Raw genomic sequence first — 27,451 nt, 5'->3', positions numbered from 1 at the left:
AACTAATTCTTTCAAATTTTCCACAAAAAATGTACCTTTGTGTCATATCCAAGCATGTGAAGTTTGAGACCAAACAGAAATGTGTCAGAAAGTTAAAGGAACAGAGAACAGGGATTTGCACTGTTTTTCTCCAGCTATACAGCAGTAGAGCAATGCAAATTAGTTTTGCAGAACTCTATAGCTGCACATATGATTGTGATATTAAACCCGAGTAAGCTTTTTAAATGCACTTGTGTGTAACCTGTTTTTTAATTACTCAGATCAACATTTTCAAACAAAGCTGACAGACAGTGATAATCAAGAGCTATTTTAGCTTCTGATTTCTGCATGCCAGGCAGCTCCACCAGTAAGAAAGAAGTAAAATTTGCCCATTCAGGATGAGTGTCCAAGAAGGTTGGGCTGAAGAGGCACTGAAGAAGTCTCATGACCCCACTAGTAGCCACATGAATCTGGACAAACAGAGAAAACATTAGAACAGTAGAATAGCCATTATTTCTGGTCCTTTGGGCAGTGAATATCAAAAAGCAAAATACATTCTTAAGGAGACTGAATAGCACTAAATAAGAATGAATGTAGGATCAGGGAGAAAATAAATCAAGAACAGGTTTTTGTCAGAAGGCTACATCTAGAGTCATTAAAAATGATGCTGCAGTTTCTTACAGGGGATTGACACCAAACTGTTCTGTTAGATAAGAGGTGGGAACATGGTTTAATTATGCTGTTCATAATTCCTAATATAACCAATAAACATCACATTGTGCAAGATAATCAGCACATTTATGAAGACAGCATAAAATCACTACAGAAAAATGCCCCACCCCTGAAGAACCCACAAGCTTTTGTGAAAAAAAGATGAGGAAAAGAAGAGAGAGATCAAAACCAAAGTGATCCTGGCTGGGATGCAAGCACATGCTGTACTTACACGAAGTCTCTTAAAAAAAACCAGACGGATGACTCAACAGTTGCTCTATTTATACCTTAAAAAGGAGTAGGAGGATTTGGGGGATATAGGGGAAGACACAATGATGACTTGGGAAAAATAAGAAATTTGTGGAGTGAGACAGAGTGGAACAAATGGAGCCTGGAGAGGCAGGGCAGCTTGGGGCCAGGCTGAAATAAGACAGATGCAGGGAAATTATTTTGTTGGTGCAAGTCTTCAGTGTCTTCGGGGGCCGTGCAATCCTCCTGATGCGTGTCCACCAGAGCCTGACAGAAAAATTGAAGCCGAGGATCAGTTCACCAGTTTCTCAAGATTCTCAGTTAACAAATGTCCTTGGATAACTGCAAAGGCAGATCACCTGTGACAGTCATCAAGAACTTGATTAGAAGTATTGCAAGGCAGTGCTTGCTAGACTCTACATGAAAAGACAGAAAACCCCTAGAATACAGCTGCCATGGGTGAATGATTATTTATATCAGGTGGGTTTTAAGGTTATCCTTAAATAGTTTATTATTTTTTTCCTTTGTAGCATGGAAAAGTGTACAGGGAGAGCGCTAGACAGCAAAGACTATTAGGCTGAGTAGCTGGAGCACTTACGCATAGAGAAAAGGAAGGGCAGTGACTCAGACTCTTGTGTCCTTGCCTGCAATTTTGTTTGCTGCTTTGGGGAAGGAGCACTGAAGGTCCAGGCTTTTCTTCAGTCATATTCCTACAGTCTGCCCACATGAGGAGAGACCTTCTCATCTTCACAGGTAGGGGGTACAAGAAGGAGGCAGGGGAAGAACAGAAGGACTTTAATCTCTCATTCTGTTCCACAAATTTATGGTGTAGCCACATTTCCTTGGCACATTCAGACCTCTGAATTCTATGGACGTTTCAGTTGTGTTTGAGATGTATTGATTTCTCAAATAAAAGAAAACAATAAACAGAAACAGGAAAGAAAAAAATAAAAGGCACATCCCCCCCAACATTAAGAATAATGTATTAAAGCTGACAAGCTACATAAAAGATAATAGCTATGAAAGAATGTGTTTAAATTGATTTTACTAACTCTTAGTATTCTCATCCAGCACAGTTAAGTGTATTTTGAAGTAAGTGGTGGAAACTGATGTTGAATAAAAAAGCCAAAATCATGGCTCCACTAAAGTCAGTGGAAGTTTTGCCATTGACTTCAATAGGGCCAGGATTTCACCCTAAGGGTTTGTCACCAAGGTCAAAGACAGAGAGTAATAAAATAACCACACAGTTTTTTTTCAATAAGTTCAGAAAAACAGAACTGAAGAAAAGGAGTCTGAAAGGAACTCTAAGTTAAGGCTCTCAAGCCCTGCAGCCTTTTAGGGTCAATTCCTGTGGCAACAGTAAAAGAATTATGGTATGTGACACATCTGAGTGAACTGTGGCAGATTTACATCTGTTAAACTTGTGAATTCCAGTCTCACAGAACACACGTTTCAATTGAAGTACGCTTAGTTTTCCATAATTCAAGTATTGTTGCACTTACCTAGTGTTCTGATATTTGCGGGTGCAGAAACTGAAAAAGAAATCGCAGAAAGGTTTAGAAAACCAGCAAGTCACATCTGTTGTAGCTGTGCAGCAGACACAAGGCTGCCATCTGAAGTTTAAGTCCATAATTCCTCAGCCAGCACTGACCGCGGGTAAGCCAGAATGAAGAAATGGAATGATGGTTCCCAATTGTGGCAAAATTTGGGGCGCTAGAAACATAATGGATGGATGTTGTCTATAAAGTCAGTCTACCACCTACTTAGTAGCATTTTTTTAAGGGAAAGAGACAGCAAATGAGAGCAAGCTTTGTGATCTTCTGCAAAGCAATTAAAATGCCTTGGGGTTTATGGTGAATGAGATCAAAAGGTTTTCTGAAAATAATCCTGAAATCCTGAGATTTCAATAAGGAAGAAAACTCTGGATCTGGTCATCATATAACTTAGCAGAGAGATACTTCCACGTTACAGACATGTAAAGGACAGTTCCAGATTCTGAAGAGCAAATCACCATTTATGATAGTCCCTTCTGCCTTTCCATATGGGTAAGGTTCATTGCACCACTTGTACTCCACCCTCATGGGAAATTACAGGGAGCCAGTGGAACAAGCTGTGTAATTCACTCTGTCATTCCCTCCGAACAGGCACAAAGCAAGGGGGGTGGGGGGTGGGGGGCGGGGGGGGGGAATGCTGCTGCTGAAACTGGGGATAGAAAAAGTCGATCTGCCTTTCTGCCAGAGGAGGACTGTTCGCCACGGTGTGTAGCCTGTACAAAAGCAGACACCACAAAACAGAACAAGGGCTCGATGAAGACAGAGATCTCCTGGGAAGGAAAATAAAAAAACTATTGGTAGAAAAAGGACGATCTAACAGAGGAGGTGAGCTGATTGTTAGAGATTACCAAGGAATACAGGTAGCAGAACGGCAAGAACAGGATACAGTAGGAAGCCAGAGAAGAAGGCGGGAGGGCAGGGAGCAGGGATATATTCATCTATACATCTGTCACATCTAACAACAGTATGTATAGACCCAGTACACTAAGTGTGAGACACAGGTATGCCAGAACCACTACTTGTACAACACATGAGTGTCTCAAGTCCCTTTTGGTCTGGCTTTATCTGTGTGCAGCAGACCTGTGCACAGCCCTCTGAAGACTCACACTCACAGTGTGCCCGTGCGCCCGCGTCCTGGGGCAGGTGAGGTAGAATAGAGTATCGCTAACTCCAAACCAGTGGAGTGGTCTATGCAGAAATAGAAAGCTAACTCTTATTTAATTAAGTGTTCAGCAAAACACTGTGCTTCTGGTACAAACAGGTCCAGTCAGAAGGGCCGAGCCCTTACAGATATACACGTAATTTTCTTGAGAATGCAGACAAGCGAAGGGAAACCAGATGTGCTTATTTCAAGGTGACAAGATAGCATTGTGACTGAAATGAGGTATTTCTCTGGGAAGGAGAAGATGAAAGGAAGGAGAGGATTAAAGTTTGTTTGTTTTTAAACAGTTATTCAGTTTTCAAAATGGAGGCTGCCATTGGGTTGTTGGCAGAAGGCTGGGGGAGCAGAAATGAGGGAGAAAAATGGGATGAAACTGTCACATTCTTGCACCAAGAGTTGTAGTGCGGGAACTGAGAAATAATTTGACAGCGATTTTCTGTTTGGACTGGATCAGCCTCTGCTTTCATGAGTCAAAAATAATAAATGCTCTATTTCTAACATCATAAAACTCCCATTAAGAAAGTCCAGTAGCAATAAGTTTTTGGAAGACAGGGAAAAAAAATCAGACCAGGTTTACACTGAGAAAGCTTTAAGTCTTCAATGTGTCAGATATTTTGGGAATGATTTACCACACTTTCCTCAAAATAAACTGTAAACTCAATAAGAAGTAGACAGAAAACAGGCCTCCCTATTGAACTTTGACACAAGAATAATGAAACTCTCCATAACCCACATTTGATTTGTTTGGAATTTTTTTTTCTTTCTGTTTATATAAATTACTTTTTAAAAAAAATGTTCTTGCTAAGAAAAAGGAGGAAAAGAGCTCATTTAAAAAAATATTTCATAATCTTTTAAGCATCACTCATATTGGTGTTTCTAGTTAGCATCTTCAAGGCCTTCCTTGGGGATGTGATCTCAAAGCTACTGACACCAGTGTTGAAAGATTCTAACTTCAGTGGCGTTGAGACTTTTATCTAAGCCAGACTCTTCATCTAACACATTTCACAGACCAGTGCCACCAGCAAGGATGATTCAGTTAACAGAAATAAGAGCAAACCTCCCAGGAGGCAGAAGCAGGACACTATCAGTGGATTCTCAGTGCCTGAAGATCCCCTTGACATTGGAGGCAGACAAGAGAGACTTCTGGCTGTATTTGGAGCAGAGGACACAAGCATCCTTGTGGCAGGCAGTCACTGATGCAGCACGTCAGCATCTCTCCCATAATTCTAGCTCCTGCGTCATACGGTAACATACTGGCATACATGTGCCTTAGAAATGTGTGTCGTTCATCCGTAAGCCCGTAAAATAGTCATAGATCAAGCAATACATTTTAACGGCTTTTATGAGCTATTGCTTTTCTTCACACCATCTCTCCTCCACTTTATACTAATTTGTATTCAATACTGCTACCCTGAAAGCTTCTGTAAAACTTCCCAAGAGATCTATCATACCTTGCCTGTTTTCCCAGGTTTCTAAAATTAATTTAGATCAATTATTTAATATATTCAATCACTTTCTCCAAGCCATTTACTGCAGATATAGCCAATTATTCAACATAAAATACAGCCAGATCATTTCAGCACAACTGAAAATGTGATTTATCATCACATTCAATTAGAACCCACTGAAGGCAGCGGCAAAAATGGCATTTGGCTGAATAAGGATCAAGTCTTTAATTTACTGTGTCACAGGAGTAACCGTGGTAATGAAGAAGGCTAGGATACATACGGGATTCCAATTTCAAACAGATTGTTTTGAATCAGTTGTTTTCCAAGCATAATGATGCTCAGCTGAATACAGAGTTCCATCAAACAGCCTCCTGGAGCACACTGTAATTAAACAAAACCATAGAGTGTGAAGGGATTAAGAGAATTAATTTAAAAGCACCCACCTGGGAGAGCTAATGATGTCTATACGTGCTCATCGCCCCTGCCACCAATTTGTGCAGCACAGAGCTCATCGATCATTGCAATTCTATGCTTAACAAGGTATTTCATCTCCACTCATAAAACTGCATTATGGAAAATATGCAGAGCTCTGAAATAACTTACTGTGCCCTGGGGCTACTATATTTCCTTTTAAAATATTTACTATATAATCAATGTAATAAACATAATGCAGTATCACCAACCTGATGTCTCCCAAGGGGGAAGAAAGTCTTCAATCTTGTAAAGACTTATGTGCAAGCTTTATTGTAAAACCCTGAGTACATCTATCGATTTTCAAGGGAATACCCGCAGCAGTTAAAAGGAATTTTGGAAAAAAATTAAATGTTTACAGGTTTAGCACAAAATGGCTATAACTTTCTGATCTATTAAAATTGTTAGGCTTCCAGTGATCTACAGAATGATAAGCCAGAATCAGTTCTGGCTCTGCTATAGGTTCCCCAAAGGCATAAGTCATATTAAGGAATGTTTGTGCCTTAGTGTCCAGTAAAGCATAGAAATGGTGAAGCTTCACCTAAGAAAGACCATGAAGTGCTCAAAACTGCAGAAAGAAAGAAAATACAAGTGCCTCAGATGGAAAACTTGGGTTTTGACTATTTATGTCAAAGATTTAACATCTTGGCTTAACATGTTTTCTATTTTTCCTGTATTGTCTATATTCCACTGAAATGCCTGTACATGTATCTCTTTTTGTTAAGGTTTTTTTCATTTGAATTTCATATGCACTTACCTCTTCCATTCGATAACCATCAAATACATATACATAATGACCAGGACGGCCAACAAATCTGAAAGCAACAACAATATATGAAATGATACAAAAATAGGAAAAAAGTTAACTTCAAAAACATTACGTAGTTCATTCATATCAGCTAAAGTATTTCAGAACTAGCTACCTCATCATGAATTTTAAGACTGGAGAGCTATTCAACTTTGATTATTTCAAATTATTTCAAAGCAGTAGACCTCTACAAATATTTTTCTACTACACCTTTACAAAATAATTTTAATAAAGTATTTCTCTGTGATAAAAACATATAATAATCTCCCTCCTTTGACCAATGATCACAAACAAAACTGGGAACATGTATCCTAACTCACATGCTCTTGCATCTGAGTAAAGCCCTGAATGGAAATATTTACATATCTATACAGTAATTAGCACAGTAAAGGTTCTCCTGACTACAAGGGAAGAAAAGGAGAGGTGACTTTACTAAACCATGAAATGCAAAAATATGGTTAAAAAATAAAGGAATTGTGATATTTTTCATCGATGTCTTACAATATTTACAACTGCTGGTAAAATTTATCATTAATTCTTAAACCAATGATGCTGAATAGGATTAGTGAAGAGTACAGATTAATAAACTTTACAGCCCCCAAAAGGAGCAGAAAAATGGTATGAAATAGAATCCAGAGGATGTTTTAAACATTTTTTCCAAAGTTTTAGCAAACAATCATTTTAAGCTTCCCATTCAAAAGCATGAGTTATACTGTGGGTAACTGGGTCCCAAAAGACAATGATCCTGAATCCATAGGAAGTCACACTTATTCAGCAGTACAGCTGAATTAGCTTTTTCGTCAATCAGTTTATTTGCCAAAACATGCAACTTCTAGTTGACTATAACTATTTCTTAATTTAACTTGATACGGGCAAATAGTGCAAAATGTTGAGAAAGTAATAGAGAAAGTAGTTCTGTAATTTTAAATGAAACCAGAAAAACTTTCCTTGCTAAATGATGCTTTAAGTAAAATGTGGAAAATTAAGACCTGTAAGCACCACTATTCACTCAAAAATGCAACACCTTTTTTTAACTAAAGAGAGTTATTTTCTGAGGTGTAGATTATTCTTATTTTAGAACACAAACAAAAATGGTTGCATTTCAGAACAATGCTCTACGTAGAAGAGAGACAGGAAAGTACTCAACTTCATGCCCTGCCACATGAAAGCAAGCTTTATACAAACAACCCTCTTTATGTTATTTTTTAATTGCTGGTGAAAGTGGCCAGAGCCAGAACTTAGTTTGGTAGCCCTTGTGCCCATTTTTAAAAAACAGATCCACTAATATAGATACACACATAAATATATATATACATGCATATCTATATCTAAAGGACAATTATCCTACCTTCCTTTAAAAAACGCAACATAAAAAATTGGTGCATAAGAATTCACGAACTTCAGCAGGAATGCCTTCAAAACCAATCTCTCCTCAAAGGTTTTCTCTGTTTTTGGTACCTCTGAGCAGGGAGGGAGGAAAAAGCAAAAAGCAAACCAGAAACATCAGTTAGTAAATACGTAAACATTCCTGATATCCCCAAATACAAAACCAAACTGCAAACTTTGAGCTCATACTGGTTTTTCTTTTGTACTTTTCATTTGCACCAATGCACACCAGGTCTGTCACCAACTCCTGATTTCCAGAGCGTCTTTCTGAATTTCCAGATGGAAACGGAATATTCTTTGATAGAAACACTAATAATGACAACGAAATTAACCTGATTCTGTGACAGGCCTCTGACAGCTTATCCCAAGTTGCTTTTGGCTGTCTATCCAATACTCTGGAGGCAAAAACCCCAACAGATCCTGACACCTGGCCTGGACCTGACAATGCCCCACTTTTCCAGTCTCTTCCATTGCCTTGCTGAGAGACCTGGGCAGACCACATCACCTTCCTGTGCTTCAGGCCACATCTGTGAAACCTTAGCACAGTCGTCCACTGCCATTTACTCTGATATCTATTATATGATTCAATATATAATATCATCAAATATATTTTATTAACATAATATTTGTTATTTTTAATAATAGGATAAATAATTGTTACATATTTACGTGGTTCTCCATCTAGCTATCTGGAGTTTGAAGAAAAAAAAATTGGATCTTGATATTCAATTGCATAAAGATACAGTAGTATAAATGGCTTTAATGTATATAAGCATATGTTTATTCACATACATAAGTGTATCAGTTACACAGCTGAAATAAAAAAACATTCATATTCTCAATGTATGAATGATGAAAGCAAAGTACAAAGACTTTCATCCACCAAAAAAACCCCAACCTTAAAAGCTTTCTTAACTTTGTGTGCACAACCCTTTTTTTTTTTTTCTAATGGGACTGTTAATGTGCTTAAAGCTAAACACAAGACTAAGTACCGTTCTGAATAAGGCATTAAGTGAATTGTTAATTGCCATGCAAAATAAATGCACATTTTTGCTAACGCTTCTCCATTCATTTTATATATCTTACATTACTAGACTGTTCTAGATAACTTGTAAAAATGTGTCTTAAACATTTCCAGTATTCATTACTCTATTCCCAGATTTATGTCCAATTCCCATGGAAATTTTCTAGCAGCAGAACACATTGGTGCAAGACCAAGGCTTTTCAAACTGACAGTAGGATCTTCTTTTAAAAATTCTGTATGGGTTAAACCCTTGTGTTGCCATGCTCATCCTGAGCTGTTAACTAGTGTGAGAGCAGATAATTTTACTGTGGTCTATTCTTGACTGAATAGCATGTAGCTGAGATGTGTGAAATAATAAGGTAGATCCAGAGCTCTGGCTTTAAGGACTTGATTAAAAATATTGCTGTACTTGTACAGCTTTGTTTTGGAACACAGTCTGGGTGTTTTGGTTCCTTTAGTTGTTTTTTTTTCTTAGAAATAAAGCATCGTGTGATTTGAGCACTAAAGGAATAACAAAACTCTGAGTCCCCACTGCCCAGCTCTATTTGTGGTACTTTCAACAATATTTTCATAAAAGATCAACACACAATCTGTTGAGCCTTAAGTCATCATTCACCTATACGTATAAAAAAGCTTAAACCTTCAAATTATTTCAAAAATTTGCAGGTGATTCCATATGCTGGATAAATACTCAGGATAACAGATCACAGCAGCAGGAATATCGAATAACAGAGGTGCAGCTTTTAATTTGAGGGAGCAAACCCCTAGCCTTTGCCTTACGGAGAACCCCTCCAAAGATGATCTCAGCCCCTGGATGAGAATTTGCACACCATATATGGTTCCAGAGACTCACCCAGCACTTCACTCCCTCCCCGCACTCAGATACACTATACCATACCGACAGAGGCATGCATAGAATTCGTCCTTTAGCTAGTGGAGTCTGCTGCATGAGAAATGCATCCAGCCAGAATAGATGCATTAGTAAGAGAGAAAACTTCCCCCTTCCCCCCCCCTCCCCCCCCACCCCCCCCCCCAAATGATACACTCATAGCATATGGCTGGTTGTGCAGTATGTTACACCAAAACTGGGCAGCTGAAACTTTCCAGGTAGAGAACGAGCTGATACATGGGTGCACGGGACGTAGCTCACTGAAGGAGTTGCTGCCTTTATAAGGCACAAACACAAGTCATTTTGATTTTGTCCCCATTTGACTGATTCTTCCTTGACCTGAATGAAGTTACAAGTGAGTAAATAAGTCGTAAGCCAAGCCTGACACCACCTGATCACTGAAGATGACCTGTTCAACCTGACAACACCAGGATATAACCTGCACTTTTGTTGGTTGGATCTGTGACCATGTGGCATCAGCACCCCGCTTTGCTGGGTCCACTAGAAGCACATGGAGTCTTGGTGCATCTTGTACAATCTCTCTGTATTGATTACAGCAAAACTATTACTTTCCCCCACCCCCCAAGCACTGATTCAGCAGATATTGAGGCAGATCCATTACTTTGTTCCTGTGACAAATGCAATTGCTGGTTCTATTCTTGTGCTTACAGATGCATTTTTTCACTTGTACAAAGATTGAAGTGTTTGCAATAGAATATAGGTTGCAATAGCAACCTATAGTGCCATGAGCTGTGCCTCCAGCCCCAAAAGTGTGTTTCTCAGCTTGTCGATTAACTGCAGTGTGGAAAGAGAATTGTTTTGCTCTGCTCAGCAAAATGAAAGTTCACAAGGTAAAGAGCATTTATCAGCGTGAATGAATTGTAATTTTTAAAAACATTTTGATTACATTTGGCATCTGAGCCTAGCACTGGAGAAAGCTGCCTGAATGAACTTTCTAACTTATGTAATTTGTAGCACTAGAGGTTATTCAGACTGGATCCTTCTTAAACAAAACATCTGATGGCTAATTAGGAATGCTGCCTAAATAAAGATAGCTGGATTAGAATTAAATGCAAAGTGGCAGGGGGACAATAATCAGCAAGTAAGAAATCCTTGTTTCTTTGACGGTTCAGAGTGGAGCACTTTTCAAAGGGAGAGATTTTCCTTCTGTGCTTTCCCCAGAGAGGCAATGGCAGTGGCTTGTGTTCCCCAGCTCTTGCCTAGAAACTGCCACGGAGGAGAAACCTCACCTTCATCTCTTCCTACTCTTTCCACAAAGTACTATCATGCCTTAACAGTTGTGCCTTTCCTTACCTGGGAAGGTGCAGGGGACAGAATTCACCAGGTCACACACAGTTAGCAGCTTGTTAGTTACATGAAAGCTGAAAATCTGGGTACAGTTTTGGCCAGGACAGTAAGCCTGAGATTTTTTATGCCACTAGAACAGAGTTAATTTGTATAACCCTGCTACATTCTGCCCAAAGCAGAAACGAACAAACAAATTAACCCCACATGGTGGCCTTTTGTGAAAATGAATTGCTCTGTCTTCATTTCTTTCAAATATATTGCAAATTTAATCTAAGTTATCAGCTGTCCTTGCTGGTAAAGCTACAGGACCATATTTCAAAACAGCAGGATTAGACGTCTATTATGACAGCTACAAAACTTCAGTTTATGTTCTTCAAAAAAATAAGACTAAAAGAGATGTTTTCACTTGTGACTTTAAAAGTGTCCTGAGAAAGTGAGAGTAGGAAACACAACTATTAAAAGTTCCTAAGATATTAATCCGAAGTCTGCTAGTTCCAGCCAGCTTCACATCACTGTAGGGTTTACAGGGAATTCCAATTTCAAATGACTGAGTCATGCTCCAAGTGTCAAAAAGTTTCTAACTTGGATGCCTAAATTTAGATGCCCAAAATTGGCAGGTTTCAGTTGCTACAGTTAAAGGTACCTGTGATTGCTGAGTTATTTTCAGTGTTATGAATAATTGACTTTATGTTCCTAGACTTCGAAGCATCTAGAATTAGAGGTGATGTATAAAAATGTGGGAAACAAGACTTAATGAAAGCTATAAGGAGGTCATGTTAGGGCCCTGCCAGTAAACATGTTTGGCCTAATTTATATTAAAAAACAAAACCCCAGCCTAAATCCATGTTAATAATCAAAGGAAAGTCTCACCTTTAAAAGACTTAAATACATTGCCAGGCTTGTAACAACAGAATGACATTAAAAAGAACAATCCAAACTCTAACTGAAGTAGATATTATTATTAAAAAAAAGTGCAGCCCAGATATGTCCCCAGAATGGCAAAAAAACCCTTTGATTTGTAAGGACCTAGTGAAAATCAAATTAGCAAAATAATGTGGTAAGCAATTGCCAGGGTAGCTTTGCCAGAGCCAGCAACATCTTTGAAACAACCCAATGATTTTCAGCAAACCAAGCTCCTGGAGGTAAAGATACATATCAAAATACACACCAGGTCAAAAATTCTCAACCAGCTCTAGATAAGTGGATCTGGGTGGATCTTGGCATAGATCCAGTGCAATGCAGAAATACCAGCTGAGATCCTGGAAATAGCACAGCTGCCTTAACATGGCATTATGTCCAGGCTAATTAGTCCTATTAGTGGCACACTGCATGTTGCGGCTTAGACCCCTCGTTCACAGAGGCATGTCTGAGCATCTTACCCCATAGGCCTGAATATTTTCACTGGCACTCTGCAGTGGGAAATCTTCCTCTTAGAACCCCCTTGCATACTCTCATGTCAATACATGTAATGTACTAATGAGGAATGTGGTGAGATACTTTTACCAATTTCTGTCAGCCATTTGGCAACAGCTCCGTAAATTTCATCAAGCACAAGTATCACAATGAGGTTAATGATGACAGCAGTTGCAGTCACAGTCACTCGAACGTTTGACTTGGTTATCTCATTTGTGCTGAATGACAAAGCTGCTGCTGTAGTGATTCGGTACACAATCACACCAAACACTGCTGAAAATGTCAGCATAATCTGCAAAGAGATGTACAGATAGATTAGTTCAAGTTTGATAAGTTTGATACCAGCATTTAAACAGAAGCCTTGACTGATATGTTGGGTTTGTTCCATGAATTGTCATTGTGTGATTTCTTATTTCCACAATAATACAAGGATAGTCGAATTAAAATGTGAGAATTCAAAACTCTCTGACAGGGACGTAATGAAGAAAATGGATGGAAAACTGAACTGGAACAATACTTGAAGATGTGTATGTCCTCTCTAATTAAAACATCACACATTTTTCATGCAGTACTGGCAAAACTCAGGCAGTTTGGATTCAAATGCAGGTATTAAGCAAAGTCTTTTATCTGGCAATAGGTTCAGATGGCTTGGACTGAAGGGCGTACATGCATGTGCAGTCCAGTAAATGGGTTTTACTGGCTGAAAAAGCTTCACCTCTGCACAGCTGAAGTGGCACCTTACTCTCCAGTTGTGTTTGCTCAATTGTTGCCATGAATTAAAAAAAAAAAAAAAAATTAAAAAAATGTTTCCCTTGTTATTTTTTCTTTTAAGACTGACCTAAACAGGGACATTAGGGCTTCACTTTACATTTCTGTCCCAGAAATCAATTGGTATCCTGGCATCCTTCATGGGCTGGCTTTGACCCACGAGATGAGGAAAGTCAGCCCTGATACTTAAGGTCAAGTTCCCACAAGAAGAATTTTAATTTCACAAGGCTGTGGTATCCTGGCTTCAATAAAGACCTACCCCACAATGAAAAAAAAATCAATAAAATAACAATAAAAAATAGCAAATTTTCATAGCCATAGCATGAAAGGGGGAGAGGATGCATTTTCTTCTTTCATTTTTGCCTTTGGCAAGAATTCCAATGTACATTCATTATTTTAGGTAAAACATCTTGAGATCCTCAGATGAAAGAGACTACCTAAATGTGAAAGATTAGACTATTGCAATTATTTCAATGAGCCTACGGGCCCGGATTCACAACACAGGTTTAAGGAAATTTAACAGTTCATTTTAATGACCTAGCAATAGTTTATTGAATTCCTGTATACAGAGGAAGGGCGTCTCATGAAAAAGCACTATTGCAGAAGAATCAGAACAAGAATCAGAGCTGTATTAAAGGTTGGAGATGAAAACAGGGCACATTTTGTTTTAATGGAGAACTAGTAAACATACTAAAAAATAATGATTTGGAGAAACTTTTGGAGATACCAGATGAAATTCACAAGTATGTTTTGTGAGAAAATGATAACAAAATATTTGATCTAGTAAAACATCCATTTTTTACGTTTTAAATAGATGTTTCATTTACTTTAAAATGAAGTGTAGTTAAGCAATGAATTTTTGCTTCATGCTCATACTTTTCATTCAAATACCAGTCTAAAGAAAAAAAGTCTAAATATAAAATACTTTAAATGACAACACTTCAAATGTCATAAAATATTATTTCCTTTCCTTTTGTAGTTTTCATTGTGTTGAGAAAACAGGTCTAACTTTTCTGCCAATTTTTTTCTTTTTTCCTTTGACTTACCTACCAAACATGTAGACAACAATCTGATTCATGTTGAACAATCTGCTCCACTCTTACTATGGCAGAAGTAGTTCATGAACACAAAGATCAGAACTTTTTCCTAACTTGCCCATTGCTGAAGCAGTTACTATGGTAGAAAGTAATATCCCCAATAAAGAGAGAAAACAAAACAGCACCACTTGGCAGTAATCTATTTTTTATAATTTTACATTTAAAATTTACATTTAAAATTTAAAACATAATTTTAATATGGACAAGAAAAAACAGCAAAGTAAACTTGTATGGATCGTTCTGGAGATGAGCTCTCTGGTCCTCCATGGACCCCTATCTCCATGACAAGGTTCCGCTTAGAAATGATATCTCAACAGTACAGGAGGAAGAATCATCAAGGACAGTCGTCACTAAATAGAGAAAGGAAATTTCAGGCCATGGAAGTTGAATAGCAAACTCTCAAACCTGACCAAAGGATTTAAGGGATCCATGGCAATGACGAAGATGACTAAAGGATGAGATACTGTCAGAGGTTTGCATTACTGCAGGCTTTTCAATTCATGCAGTGCCATAGTAAGATATACGAAGTTACCAAACAAATACATTTTATTTGTTTAAAGAACAAAGATATTTGTTTTGCAAAAGCACCAGGGCTTCAGAAACTCCTTGGTTGCCCAGCTGTTTTTAAACATCTGCTTAGACACAGATGGAAAAACATTCCTTTAGGAGTCTTCCTTATATGTGCATCCAGCAACAAGAGAAAATTGAGGAGGGCTTGCAAGACTGCACAATAACTGAGAGCATAGTTCTCACTCCCCAGATGGCCACTCAGAGGGAATGGTTCCTGTATCTTCACAGCATTTCTCCCACTCCTGAAAACACCTCTTTTACCCAATTTCGCATCAGACAATCACCTTTCAGGTGACCTACTTAGGTTCTGGTACCTAATTTGGGCTTTGTTGTTATTGTCAACATTTCATCTGGCCAGTTCTATCCTCTACTATGGCAGACAGTTTCTTCACTGAATATCTAAACTAGTCTGTCAAGGACTGAATTGTTTAGAAACAGATGTGAAAATTGGCTGCAGAAAAGGTCACCTACTGAGCCTGGTATGAATGAAGACAAACAGGAAAGCATACGAGATCTGAGAAGGAAGCTATAAAACCCCATGGGCTAGACTGCTACCTTCATCCAAGTAGGATAACAATTTAATGTCCAAATAGTTCTTTGGCTCCCCAGTAGAGCTATTCTAGTCAAGTATTATGCCACATGAGTAAGAATAGGGCAATAGGGTTTAAAAGAAGGAATGGGCTGAACTCCTGCACCATGACACTGATAGGTTTTCTTCCTTGCTCTGAGCCAAACACAATGAATACCAAGAAAGGCTCCAGTGATGGCATTGCTCTATGCCACCCTGCTCTCTCCCAGCAGCTCCCAGTGTTTTCATCACATACTCAGAAATCTTTGCCATAACATGTACCTCCTAAAAGTGGAGTTTCTAAACAGTGACATATGTCATAACTAATCCCACACAAGCCAAACTTGTATATGCCCAGCTAAGCCTAGATCTCCTGCTACCACCAGTCTTACTAGGCAACAATAAGACTTGTGAACTTCTTTTCTAAAATCCCTGCAAAAGGCATTGCTTGAATCAAGGTTGGATCTTCTGCTCCTTCTGCAGTCAAGTGAGGCTTTGTGTACCACAAAAGAACTGCAACCAGATTTTAAAGCATCCGTAAATGTGCAAAACAATCCTTGAAATTATTTGGTGGTGTGAAACACCAAGACCAATTGGGCAAGAGAGCCAAACCCAACATTTTTTCCAACTTGCACTTTCAAAGAAACAAACAGCATGCCTAGCTTAAGAAAGATGGAAGAAAAGCCAGAAAGAAAAAGAAAGCAAAATAGAACATGGTTCTTGAAAGAGGATTTACGAAAGTGAGGTACACAAAAGAAGTACACAAATGAAAAATGAAAAAAGGATTTACAATAAGAAAGCCATTAGCAGCTTCAAGAATCATCAGGGGAAGTATGGCATGTAAAGCTGCAGGAAGGAGGGTCAGAACACAACAGCATCATTCTATAGCCATGTAGACATCTTCATGGAAAATTCATGTGGGTTTGTGCTGCCAGACCCTTTGGACCTGGAAAAAGTAGTATCAAAAATTCATCACTTCTGCAGCACTAGAAACTGCAGCACATGTGTGTGCATATCTGTGTCTGAGTCTTCTATGTCTGTGGCTGTATATGTGCACATGCACATACACACAAGATTTCAGCATCTATTACGTATGCAGTGCTTACTGCAGACTAAAAAAATCAGTCTGTGTGAATAATAACAGAGGTAGATGAGACTGATTTAGTTTCCCCAGTGCAATTCTATTGCACAGACTGACAGCAAACTTTAGTCTGGTGTTTCCAATACCTGTTTAACTAATTAGCAGAAAAGAAAGAAACATCATGTACAGTAAAGAGCAGACTGCAATCTCCATGTAGGAAAGCAGAGCTGGCTCTCCCTCATCAAGAGCTGACTTGAATTTCACGCATGGTTTGTAAGTTGTCGCCTGTAGGCGCTTACGTCTTACTAATGCTCAAAATATTCTAAAAAAAAATCATTGTGGCCACTTCTCCAAATGGTGACGCCAGCATAGTTCCACTAGTCACTAACAGAAGCTCAAGAATCTGAGCGCTACAATTTACCTTTATAAATCTCCCTGAGAGGTTAAAGTGAGCAGGGAGTGTCATACGTAGGCTATGACTCGGGAAAGCACGTGAAGCACATACTTAAAGGAGATTTAAACATGTGGTTAAAGTCAAGAGCACATGTAAGCACCTTGTCTGCAAAAGAATGACTTGTAAAAGCTAAATTGGGGCTATATGCTTAGTCACACTCAACATACCCCGCTTTAAGCAAAGTCCCAACTGATGCCAGTTAGAGGTTCTGTCTAAAAAGCGAATGCTTGGCATGGCCTCAGGACAATAAACTCACTCAAAATGTTGTAAGTACATACATACATGTATATATGTCTGAATGGCACACTTAACACGTACAGAAAATATACTTAATATACTATATCTTCATAAATATATACATGTATATTTATAAAAACGCAGACATTAATTTGACCTCAACATGAATGTAAAATGTTTTTGATTGTCAGGAAAAGAAATGAAATCTTCAAGGGACATCTATTGCAGTATATGCAAACTCAATTAAATTAGAAATACACTGATGTATTTTAAAATATTTTAGCCCCTAAGTAAATTTCCCATGTTAGATGCTCCTGTGGTGTAAACCAGCATATTCCATTACCATTTCACACCATCTCTAGATGTGAATATATGCTTTCATTCAGGAGTTTCTGTAAGCAGAGGGATAATGGGATCCTTGACAAAGTAATTTAAGGTTTGTTAGCCAGGCTTTCCTATTGCTGTTCACAAAGTTTAGCAGCTTGATGATGTGTTTATGGTCTCTTGGAAATTTCACTAGGACAGTGGTGTCCACACTTTACAGTTGGCTGACCTGCATACCTTACTCTTGTTCTCAAGTGAGGATTGTATACCGTGGTCTTCCTTGACTACAGTATAGTCCGTCCCTGAATGCGTGTTCTACAAATACTTCCCAGCAACAGATTTATTTCACCTGTACGTCACCTGTTCGGTAGGCTCAACACTTCTGAATGTCCTTCTGACAGAGCACACACAATACTGTGCACACAAGCAAATACATAGTGGGCTTGCCTTCATCAGGTGATGGAGGATGGAGCAGCAACCCTGTGGGAGATACAGCATCTAACAACAAGCTTCTGTCATTACAGCAAATCACCCAGCCAACAGCCCTCTTATAAGAAGTCTTTGGAAAGGAGAGTAAAGCTAAAGGCAGGCACTGAGCTCTACCAGTCATCCTAGTAGGATGTAGAAGAATGAAGGCAGTGGGTTGATTAGTATTGATAGCATGCAGCTGTGGCCTTGCCTTGAAACGCAGTGGTTTGATTTGCAGGGATGATGTGCAGGTGTAGTTTGTTCCTGCTCAGTGGTTAAATAGCCCTGAGGAATGTGGGTGGGGTGGTTGGATGGAGGAGGAGTGTGGTCTTGCCTTGCCTCTGGAGGAAGGAGAAACAGCATGGATGGTAGAACCTGACCTGTGGTAAGAGTCTTGTTGAAGCCTGCTAGTTTGTTTGTGCTGCAGTAATGGGTGCCCAACACAGCTGAGACAAGCAGGAGAACCTGCAACCCATAGCAGACACTGTGAGAGGTGAGCCATTGACAACTAATTGGTATGGGTGTATTGCAATATTTGTTGTCCATCTTAAATTGCAACTGTAGGACATGTATTTCTCACAAACTGTATATTATAACCCTGGATTTCTTTGGATTTTTAGCATCTTTGAGAACACTAATTCAGGATTCTGCTCAAGAAGCTTGTTGCAAAGCTTCTCACACCTAGTAAATCTGCAGAAATGCAGATTATGTTACCATAAATAGAATCAATCCGAAGTTTGCTGCATATCCAGGCATACGGTCACTGCATGTCAGCTTCTCCTGGTCATCCTGTGACAAAACACAAAGATAAAATAATGGACATTATAGAACTGTACAATAGCAAATATTAATAAGACCTGTTATGGAAAAACATTCTCAATTTCCCTAGTCCTGTTGTAATTTTGAAGATTATTATAATATTTAGGCCACAGATATTTTAAAGTAGACTTTAATTTGAGAGAAAAGAGGATAAATTAAACATAGAAAATGTCTGCAAAAATCAGAAAATCATATGCAACTATGGTTTTAACATTTGAAAAAATGTATTCAGGTCTTACTGAATTTCATAATATTAGGAGAAAGCCCTGAGACTCACCTCAATTTACATTTAGGCAATGCAAGAGTTAGCCATTTATTTTTAATTGCTTCTTGTAAACCTTCAGAAGAATAGTGTTTGGGATGGAAATCATGAAAAGAATACTTATTACAACTGAACCCTTATTTTTTGTTTAATGGTTAACTTAGCCAAATGTGGCCCCTAAGATAATTCTTGCAGACAACCCAATCTTTCTCCTGGTGCTTGGTCTACAGTAGAGAGAAACTACGAAGGCAATCCCCCTCTGTGATCTCTGCTGCTGACCCTGGCTTTTTCATGTGCGAACAGCATCCCTTGCTTCATTGCGTAATTTAAAGCAACTGTGATCAATGAAATCTAGTATGCTTTTACTCTCCCCACACAAACTCAACTCCATCTCTAGCAATGTGTACATCTAAAGAAGACATTTGAAGATAGATTGATATAAGAAATTTGATTCCCTCCTTTCAAAATAGGTTTCTTAAAATAATAATGTCATTACTTTAAGTTAAACTGAAACTATGTAATCAAATTAACTAAGGACACAGAGCCAGCTGCTTTTTGCTTTTCTGTGAACCACCCTTGCTATCCCATGGACTAGGACGTCACTTACATTGGAGTTAACCCAGAGTTATTCTAAATTTGAATGATTCAAATCAGATTAGAATTTGGGTCAAAGGTTTCAAATAAATGATTTCTAAGGCATGATTGTCCTCAGATAAAAATAAAAATCTGGGAGTATTATGCCTCTGCAAAAGGCTTTCCCTAGGCAGCACTAGGAAATCAATGTATATTCCAAGTGCAGAAATGCAGCCATGAGTTTTCTCATGGAGTTTACTGGGATGTGGACTTAGATCTAAGACATGATCATGCCTACACATCCATTGCCATTGTGGTGGTGCCTCAAGCGCTGTGGGAAGTAGTATTACTCAGCATCCCCTCTTCTCAGCTCAGCTGTTCAAACAGACAAGTTAAGCACGTTTCCTTTGGGAGAATGCTGGCAGGACTGGGTCATAGCAAACCCAAGCAGAAGCACAAATAATTTGGCCCAATATATGTACATAAATACTCCATACAGTACATAAATGGAGTCCATCATTTAGCTGGAAGGCTACTTTAAAAAGCATTTCTGTGAAAGCACAGATGCATTTAATTTCATTTTGGCTTTTACCACTCAGTAATTATACAGGACATAAAGAAGGCCTAAGTGATTATACTCCAAGAAGACCTGAAGGACACCATGTCTAACAATTTCACTAGGGGGAAAACACTAAAGAAGTAAACCAGTGGAATGAGTTAATACTAGCCAAAGCAGCTAAAGGGAAGAACAAAATAATTTGTAACCGTACTGAGATGGAAAGAGAAAACTGATTTACATGAAAGGGCTAGGAAGAGGCAAAAAATACTGGGAACAGTACTTCAAAAATGTCTGTAGCAGTAAGAATTTTGGAAAATAAGAAATAATAGTATCAAGATTAAACTTTCACATATCATGCATGAACCGTGCCTGCCAAATCCTGAGTACAAAGTGATTAAGGTTTTTCACATTTGGGTTTTTTTTTGGTCAATATTTCTGGTGATGTAAGACATTTACTGTATTTTGAAACATCAGCCCGGATTCTGGCATGATCTACCGGCTTTCCAAGTCAAGAAAAAAATCACATGCTGGGTGACTTTTGGTAACACCTCAACACTTTACAAAACTGAAAATTCGGGAAATACCTTAAGCAACATATGTCCATTATGAAAAATAAATAGCTATTTGCCACGTTTGCCCTACTCGTTTGATTTGATTTGTGTTCAGTTTTTTAGTAAAATAAAACTGAATAGCTACAGGAAAGAAGAAAAACTGGGAAATTTGAGCAGTGATTGACATGTACTTTTAGTGATTAATATCAGAAGCTAAGGTATGCCTAAGCCTACAATTTTAGGCATTAAGAGACATTAGGATTAATCCATTTAAGGGTCCCAACTTCAGGATACTTGAAGGATTGAAGTTATTAGTGTTTTCCTCCTTTAATCTCAGCACGTGCATTAGAATGCAGAGGTATCTAGCATCACCAGTCATTTAGGAAACCCTAGCTTTAGCACCTGAATACTTGTTTTACGTAAACTATTGCTTTTCAAAAGCACTTTATGCCTGATGGGTTCAATAAAAATAAGTTCTTGGAATAAAGATTTAGAAGTAGAACTGATTATTAAAATTTAAATTTATTACTAAGAATAACTAAATGAAATACAGACTGCCTCAAAAAAAAATTACCTTGCTAAACAGGATAAAAATAGTCCTTTCTGTTGTGGTGGGCTGACCTTGGCTGGCTGCCAGTTGCCCACCCAGCTGCTCTCTCACTCTCCCTCCTCAACAGGATGCAGGGAGAAAATAAAATGAAAAAGCTTGTGGGTTGAGGTAAAGACAGAAAGGTAACTTACCAATTGCTATCACAGACAAACTAGACTTGATTTGGGGAAAATTAATTTAATTTATCACTATGTAAAATAGTTCTGGAGGATGAGATATAAAAACAAAACTAAAAACTCCTTCCACGTCACCTCTCTCCCAGCTTCCCCCCAGAGCCAAGTTCAGTCCTTCATTCCTGACGACTCTACTTCCCTCCCCCAGTGGTGCGGGAGGATGGGGAATGGTGGGTTATGGAGTCAGTCTGTAACAGCTCCTCTGTGTCACTCCTTCCTCCTTACACTGTTGCCCAGCTCCAGCATGGGTCCTTCCATGGGCTGCAGTCCTTCAGGGTAAATCTGCTCCACTGTGGACTCTCCAGGAGCTGCAGTTCCTTCAGGAAACACCCACTTGCTCTGGCATGGGGTCCTCCACAGGCTGCAATGTGGGTACCTGCTCCATGGTGGCCCTCTCCACAGGGTACAGGGAAATACCTGCTCCACCACAGCCTCTCCAGGGGCTATAGGGCAATCTCTGTTCTGGCACCCTGAGCACCTCCTCTTCTCCTCCTGCTCTCACCTCGATGCTCACAGGGCTGTTTCTCACACCTTTTCCCCTCTCTCCTTGCTTTAGCCTTTCTTGCACACACTTTCCCAGAGATGCCACCACCTTGCCAAGGGGCTCAGCTGGGGTCCACTGGAGTGGCCTTGGCCTCTCCCCACAGATGCCACCCCTGCAGCCACCACTGCCACTCGGTACATCTATGGCACTAGTGGAACGGTGTAAGGAAAATGACATTTGGGTTTGAACACTGAACAAGGCAATGCAGGTTGAACAGATGCTCCAGCAGTGCTTTCCCAGTCTCTTCTCGCAATGAATGACAGAAAGGAGGAAATTCAGAAGAGGGAGGAGAGGGTGCACATGGGAAGGACAAGTGGATAAAGGAAGGACGATCAACATGCCATTTATTCAGCTTTTTCTTGCATGTGCTTCCATTAACCTTACGTGCCTTTGCCATGAGTTTGCCGTTCTCTGTAGCACTTAGCCAAAGGGAGCTCTGAACAACGTGCCTGAGTTGCTATGCCATTATGAGAAGGAAAAGCTGGGTGGCAATATTATTGAGTGAGTTAGCACACATGGCACAAACCAAGTTCTGAAATATAAATCGGGCACGGTAAGCAGCTGAGAGCTACTTTCTGTAGCTGCTCTTGCTAAGCGAACCAGCTCTGCGCAGTCGCTTGGTGTTTTCTAGCGCACCCAGACCTACTCTCTGGCAGCAGCGCCATCTAGGGGCCGCAAGCCTGTACTGTGGGGTGTAAAGACCACCTCGGCCGTGGTAACACGCTACGCTGCACGCTGCCGCGAGGGTGGTGGTTCTGAGTTAGTGGAATTCATTCATAGACTCAGACGGCACACAGCCCGTTCTAATCAATAACCTGCATTCCAGGGCATTGCCTAGATTTTAGGCAGGGGTAAGAAACGCTTTTCTGAAGGTTGATGAAAACTTAGCCAAGCGGGCAGGGAATCTATATGCAGTAGTCCAAGAGGTGTATGCATTTATTGATGTTACAAGATGAAACTGATCATCTGAAGAATAGTCTCAGTGACAGATATGTTACACTGTGGAGTATTCCCCAAGACAAACTATTGTAGGGAAATATTTATATGCAGACAAAAAAACTCATAGAGGTTATATTTTTGTGGTGAGCAAGACAACTAGAAGATATATTTCAGAATCTTTCTTTCAGTTTCTTTAAATACAGTGATATATTTGCAATTGTATTGGAGCAAAAAAATAGTTGTGATTCTGGGTGTAGTGATGCATTCCTGTTTTAATGTTTACTGTGGTGTTGATTGTGTTCCTTGCAGGAACACAATTTTTTCTTACTAGAAAATAAATAGATATAAAAAAAAAATAATCAGAAAAGAAAAAAAAACTTAAGCACCATCTAAGTTTTGCCTTATGAGTTACCTAGCATGGTAAAGATCCCACATTTGGAGCTCTGCATCCTCAGGTGGGCCTCTGAGCTGTGAAAACCTGGAAATATACTGCACTTGGACAGCACCAAGTGGCTTTGTGAAAACAGTTCTATGTTTCTCTGTAAATTAAACCGCAGCCAGTTTGCTCAGATCACAAGAATTTAAGTTATTTATTTATATTATCCCACAAAAGAACACCTTCTCAAAGCAGGTGTTTCTAACCATGAGCCATGCCAGCTCAGCCTGCACTTGGGAGTAAAGCCACATGCTTTCTCTCTTCTGCATCCTGCTTTGTAACTCCAGTTCTGAAATTCAGGCTTTTCAGTGTGGTTGCACCTGGGCAACCCCAATGACTTCACTGGAGTTGCATAGAGCTGCAATAAACGACTGGAACTTAGCGAGAGATGCTCAGGGAGGAACAGAGTCCAAGACCCCTCTCTCACCTTTCTAAGGTCTTGCACGCCTAACAACAGCAAAAAGCTGCAAAATTATATTTCTGATGACAAAATTTAGAAGTTGATCTCTAAGTGTGCCCAGAAAACATCAAACAAGTAAATGGCACTTTTATAAGTGCACTTTTCTTAGTAGAAACAAAACCTTTAATGTGTTTAAACTGCACTGTCCAAATGAGCATCTAAACCCAAGAATTATGATGTCAAATACAGCTCTTCTGTGTCTGCGTAACACCCAAAATACTGCATGTGTATTCAGGCTCAAGACAACAAATGAAATTAGCTTCTTTTGAAATATAGGTTCCCTATAATTTTACTTTGGACATGAAATGAGATAAAGGCAAGGAGAAAAGGATTTATCCTGTTTATCCCTGGAGGGTTTTTGTTGTTGTTTTTTGTTTGTTTGGGTTTTTTTATATAAATAAATATCCTGTGTTTATCCCAGCCTGAATCTGTCCCTGGGAGTTCTACCTTCACACTCTCACAGAATTTGAAAGGGCTTTTGGTTTAAGACTCATTAAAATAGAGAACAACATTTTCTGTTCTTCTCACTTAGAAAGCAGTAAGGGTATTTTAATAGCAGAGATGGGTCTGTTTTGCAAGCAATATTCCGTTTCAGGCTCACACATGGAAAACAAACTGCCTAGACTCATTTGAAGACAGCTAAAGGAATGCAAAACCTTTAATTAAAAACTTTTTGCTGTCTTTGAAACATGCAGAATAGCACAGACACTCTGATAGCTTTCAGTGGAGCTTAATGGACACACTAAATCATTTGCGGGAGCTGTGAGAAGTGTGTGCAAGGCTCAGTACCAGGATCATGGAATTTAGTGGAATTTAAGGCTAAGCAACATTATCGTTAACCATCCAGTGTCGGTCTTGTAACCACAGAACTTCCCTGAGATGATTTTTGCTATAAGGATAATAGATGTGTTTTAACAATACTTTTTTTTTTTACAGAAACTCTAATCACAGCTTCAGCATTTCTGTGATGAAATGCTTATTAAGTCTTATTAAGTCATTCCAATTGCTAATTATCCCAGCTGTCAAAAATGTATGGCTTATTTCCAAGCTGAATTTGCCTGTCTGCATCTTCCAGCCTGCAGCTTCCCCAGTTAAGAGCATCTACTAGCAGATTTGAGGTTTGGCTGTAGGTTCTTACAAACTGTGATCGGGCCACCTCTTGGCTTTTCTGCCAGCTTTGACCACTCAAAATGGAAACAGTCAAGCCCACAGCTGTGTTTCTTCCCCTGCAATGGGACTGGAAACAAATCTCCTACAGTCTACAGACCCAACACAGGCCAGTCACTTGGCCTTTGATATAACGTGGCTTATGAAAGCTTGTGTGAATAGCCAAGTCCCTGTGCCTCAAGACACATACATGCACATCCCTTCCACAGGACCAGACATATGATGCGATGGTTACTATGTTAGGCGGGGGCTATACTTCCAGTCATTGACCACAAGGAAGACTGGTGGAAAAGATGACACCAGCCTCTTCTCCATCAACAGATGTGCCGGAAGAATAGAGGAAAGGATCCGCTAATCCAAGTACTTGCTAATTCTTACCAGTTTTAACACTGTATTCTGAACTTTCTCGAAGCATATATGTGTGTGTGCATGTATATATAGACACACCCACCCCTAGATGTGTATGTATATGTATATCACATGCACACAATTAATACCTTGACAAAAACTAGCTCTGATTATTAAATTAGAACTGTGATTTGAGCTACAGTTCATAGATTAAATCTATTATCAAAGATCTCCAGCGCATGGTGAATGTGGCCATTTGCCCAACCATGCCAGTACTGCTGAAAAAAGGGTAAACTGCAACATGCAAACTAGATTTCCTACTGATTTTCCATCTGCAGCAACAGCATGTACCTAGGCTATAACAGGAGATAACTATTAGCTGTAGGGTATGTAGACAGGTAGGGTCAGAAGATCTCAAAATCACATATACATATGATAATGTTACTGAAAATTCTATCTATTTCAAAGATAAAAAAAATAATGCTCCTTGAAGTAGTTTCAGGGAAGCATTTCAGGCTGCTTCCTTCACTTAGAAATAATGACAAAAGGTGAGAGCTCTGCTATCACTGTAATTTAAATTTTAAGGCTAGACTTGTTTTATTCAGAAATAAAAATTGTTCCTTTTCCTGCTTTATTTAAAATTTATTTTGCCTTTGATACATATATTAATGCATCTAGTACATTGTCACATGTTGCAATCTTTATTGTGTAAATGGCATTAAGGTGCTTAGTCTTTATATCACTGTTTAAAATCAACTTCTTGATATTTACATATGGTTTAAGTGAAAACTGGCGGCACTTCGTTTTTTTACAATGACAGTTTAACATATGGCTTTACAAGTATGAATTATTTATGTAAACTTGAAGCCATTCAGAACATTACCAGAAAACCACTATAATTTACACAAACAATAGGGTTACATCTGTAGCATAAATATTCATTGTTTACCAATGCTTTTTGCAGATGATTAATAAATCATAATGAGTCTGATCCTGAGAAGGCAAAGGGCCAGATGTACAAATGCACTTAGACATCTGGTGGGATTTCCAATGCAAACTGACTGACAGTGGTAGCCCAGTCTATCACAGGAGGGAAGATGGTAGCGGAATGCCACAATTTAAGTTCATGGCATGAAGGGATATCCTGTCACCTGCCCAGTTTTTGGTTTTTAGTGTAACTCCTGAACTTTTTCAAACAAGTAATAAAAAATGCCACACATGGCTTTAAAATATGCTTATATATATAATAATGATGCATGAGGAAGACAGATTCTGAAAGAGACAAATGCCTAATTCAATTTACATGATTAGATCAATTTAATATACTTTGTTGTTGACTACGCACAGACCTATCTGACACTTTAAACAAAGGGAGAATAAAGTGAGTTTGGAAGAATAGCTTCTGAAAAAGATCAATTATCAGCAATATTCTACCTTACATTGTCCCGGATTTAACTGGATTTTCAACCACTTTGTACCCTGAAATCCAGAGCACCGTTACTCTAATAGTCAATCTGGTTTCACGCTTTCTCATGTAAACTGTGAACATCCGATGGAGTTAATGGAATAATACATGCAGCACATTTTAAAACAGTTTATCCAGTATAATTTTTCAGCAACAAACTGACCTTTTATTAGTTCCCATAATTCAGTACTGTTTTAATACTGGCAGTGATTTTAAAAGTTTTTCTCTGTAAATAATTTTAAGTATTGGACTATCTTCTTTGTGTAAGTTTAAAAGGTGTCGGTCAAATAATCAGACACCCAGCTAGTCGTAGTATCTCTCCCTAGAACATAAAAGGGTCTAAAATTATATTAGCTTTTGTAACTTCAAGTTATCTATTTGCCTCAGATAGATAACAGTCTACCTGAAATTTATCTGTAAAGTCACTCATTCAGTCACCATTATGCACTTTAATGTAAGCAACTTGGGCCCAGTGGAACTAAGCCAGCTGGCAATTTTGCAATTTGCAGAGTTCAAATTACAGTTCTTTATGTGGGAGTCTCTTAGCAACATTTAACAGCTTTGTTATTTTTCTAAA

General features: G+C 38.9%; 1 protein-coding gene across 2 annotated transcripts in view; it reads right to left on the bottom strand.

Moving 5' to 3' along the window:
- ANO2 (anoctamin 2) overlaps positions 1-27,451 on the bottom strand; it is a 192,231-nt gene that overhangs the window by 28,455 nt on the left and 136,325 nt on the right. For both annotated transcript variants that reach the window (XM_037390413.1, XM_037390414.1), the window contains 5 exons: positions 18,683-18,757; positions 12,492-12,693; positions 7,730-7,841; positions 6,331-6,388; positions 5,383-5,483 (listed from right to left, as the gene is read on the bottom strand). In XM_037390413.1, coding sequence (XP_037246310.1) covers positions 5,383-5,483; positions 6,331-6,388; positions 7,730-7,841; positions 12,492-12,693; positions 18,683-18,757 — 548 coding nt within the window. The remainder of the gene's footprint in view (positions 1-5,382; positions 5,484-6,330; positions 6,389-7,729; positions 7,842-12,491; positions 12,694-18,682; positions 18,758-27,451) is intronic.

The sequence above is a fragment of the Falco rusticolus genome, chromosome 5 (genome assembly GCF_015220075.1).
Source record: "Falco rusticolus isolate bFalRus1 chromosome 5, bFalRus1.pri, whole genome shotgun sequence".
Taxonomy (NCBI): domain Eukaryota; kingdom Metazoa; phylum Chordata; class Aves; order Falconiformes; family Falconidae; genus Falco; species Falco rusticolus.
Note: the sequence above shows the minus strand (reverse complement) of the source record. Positions and strands in the feature narration are given on the sequence as shown.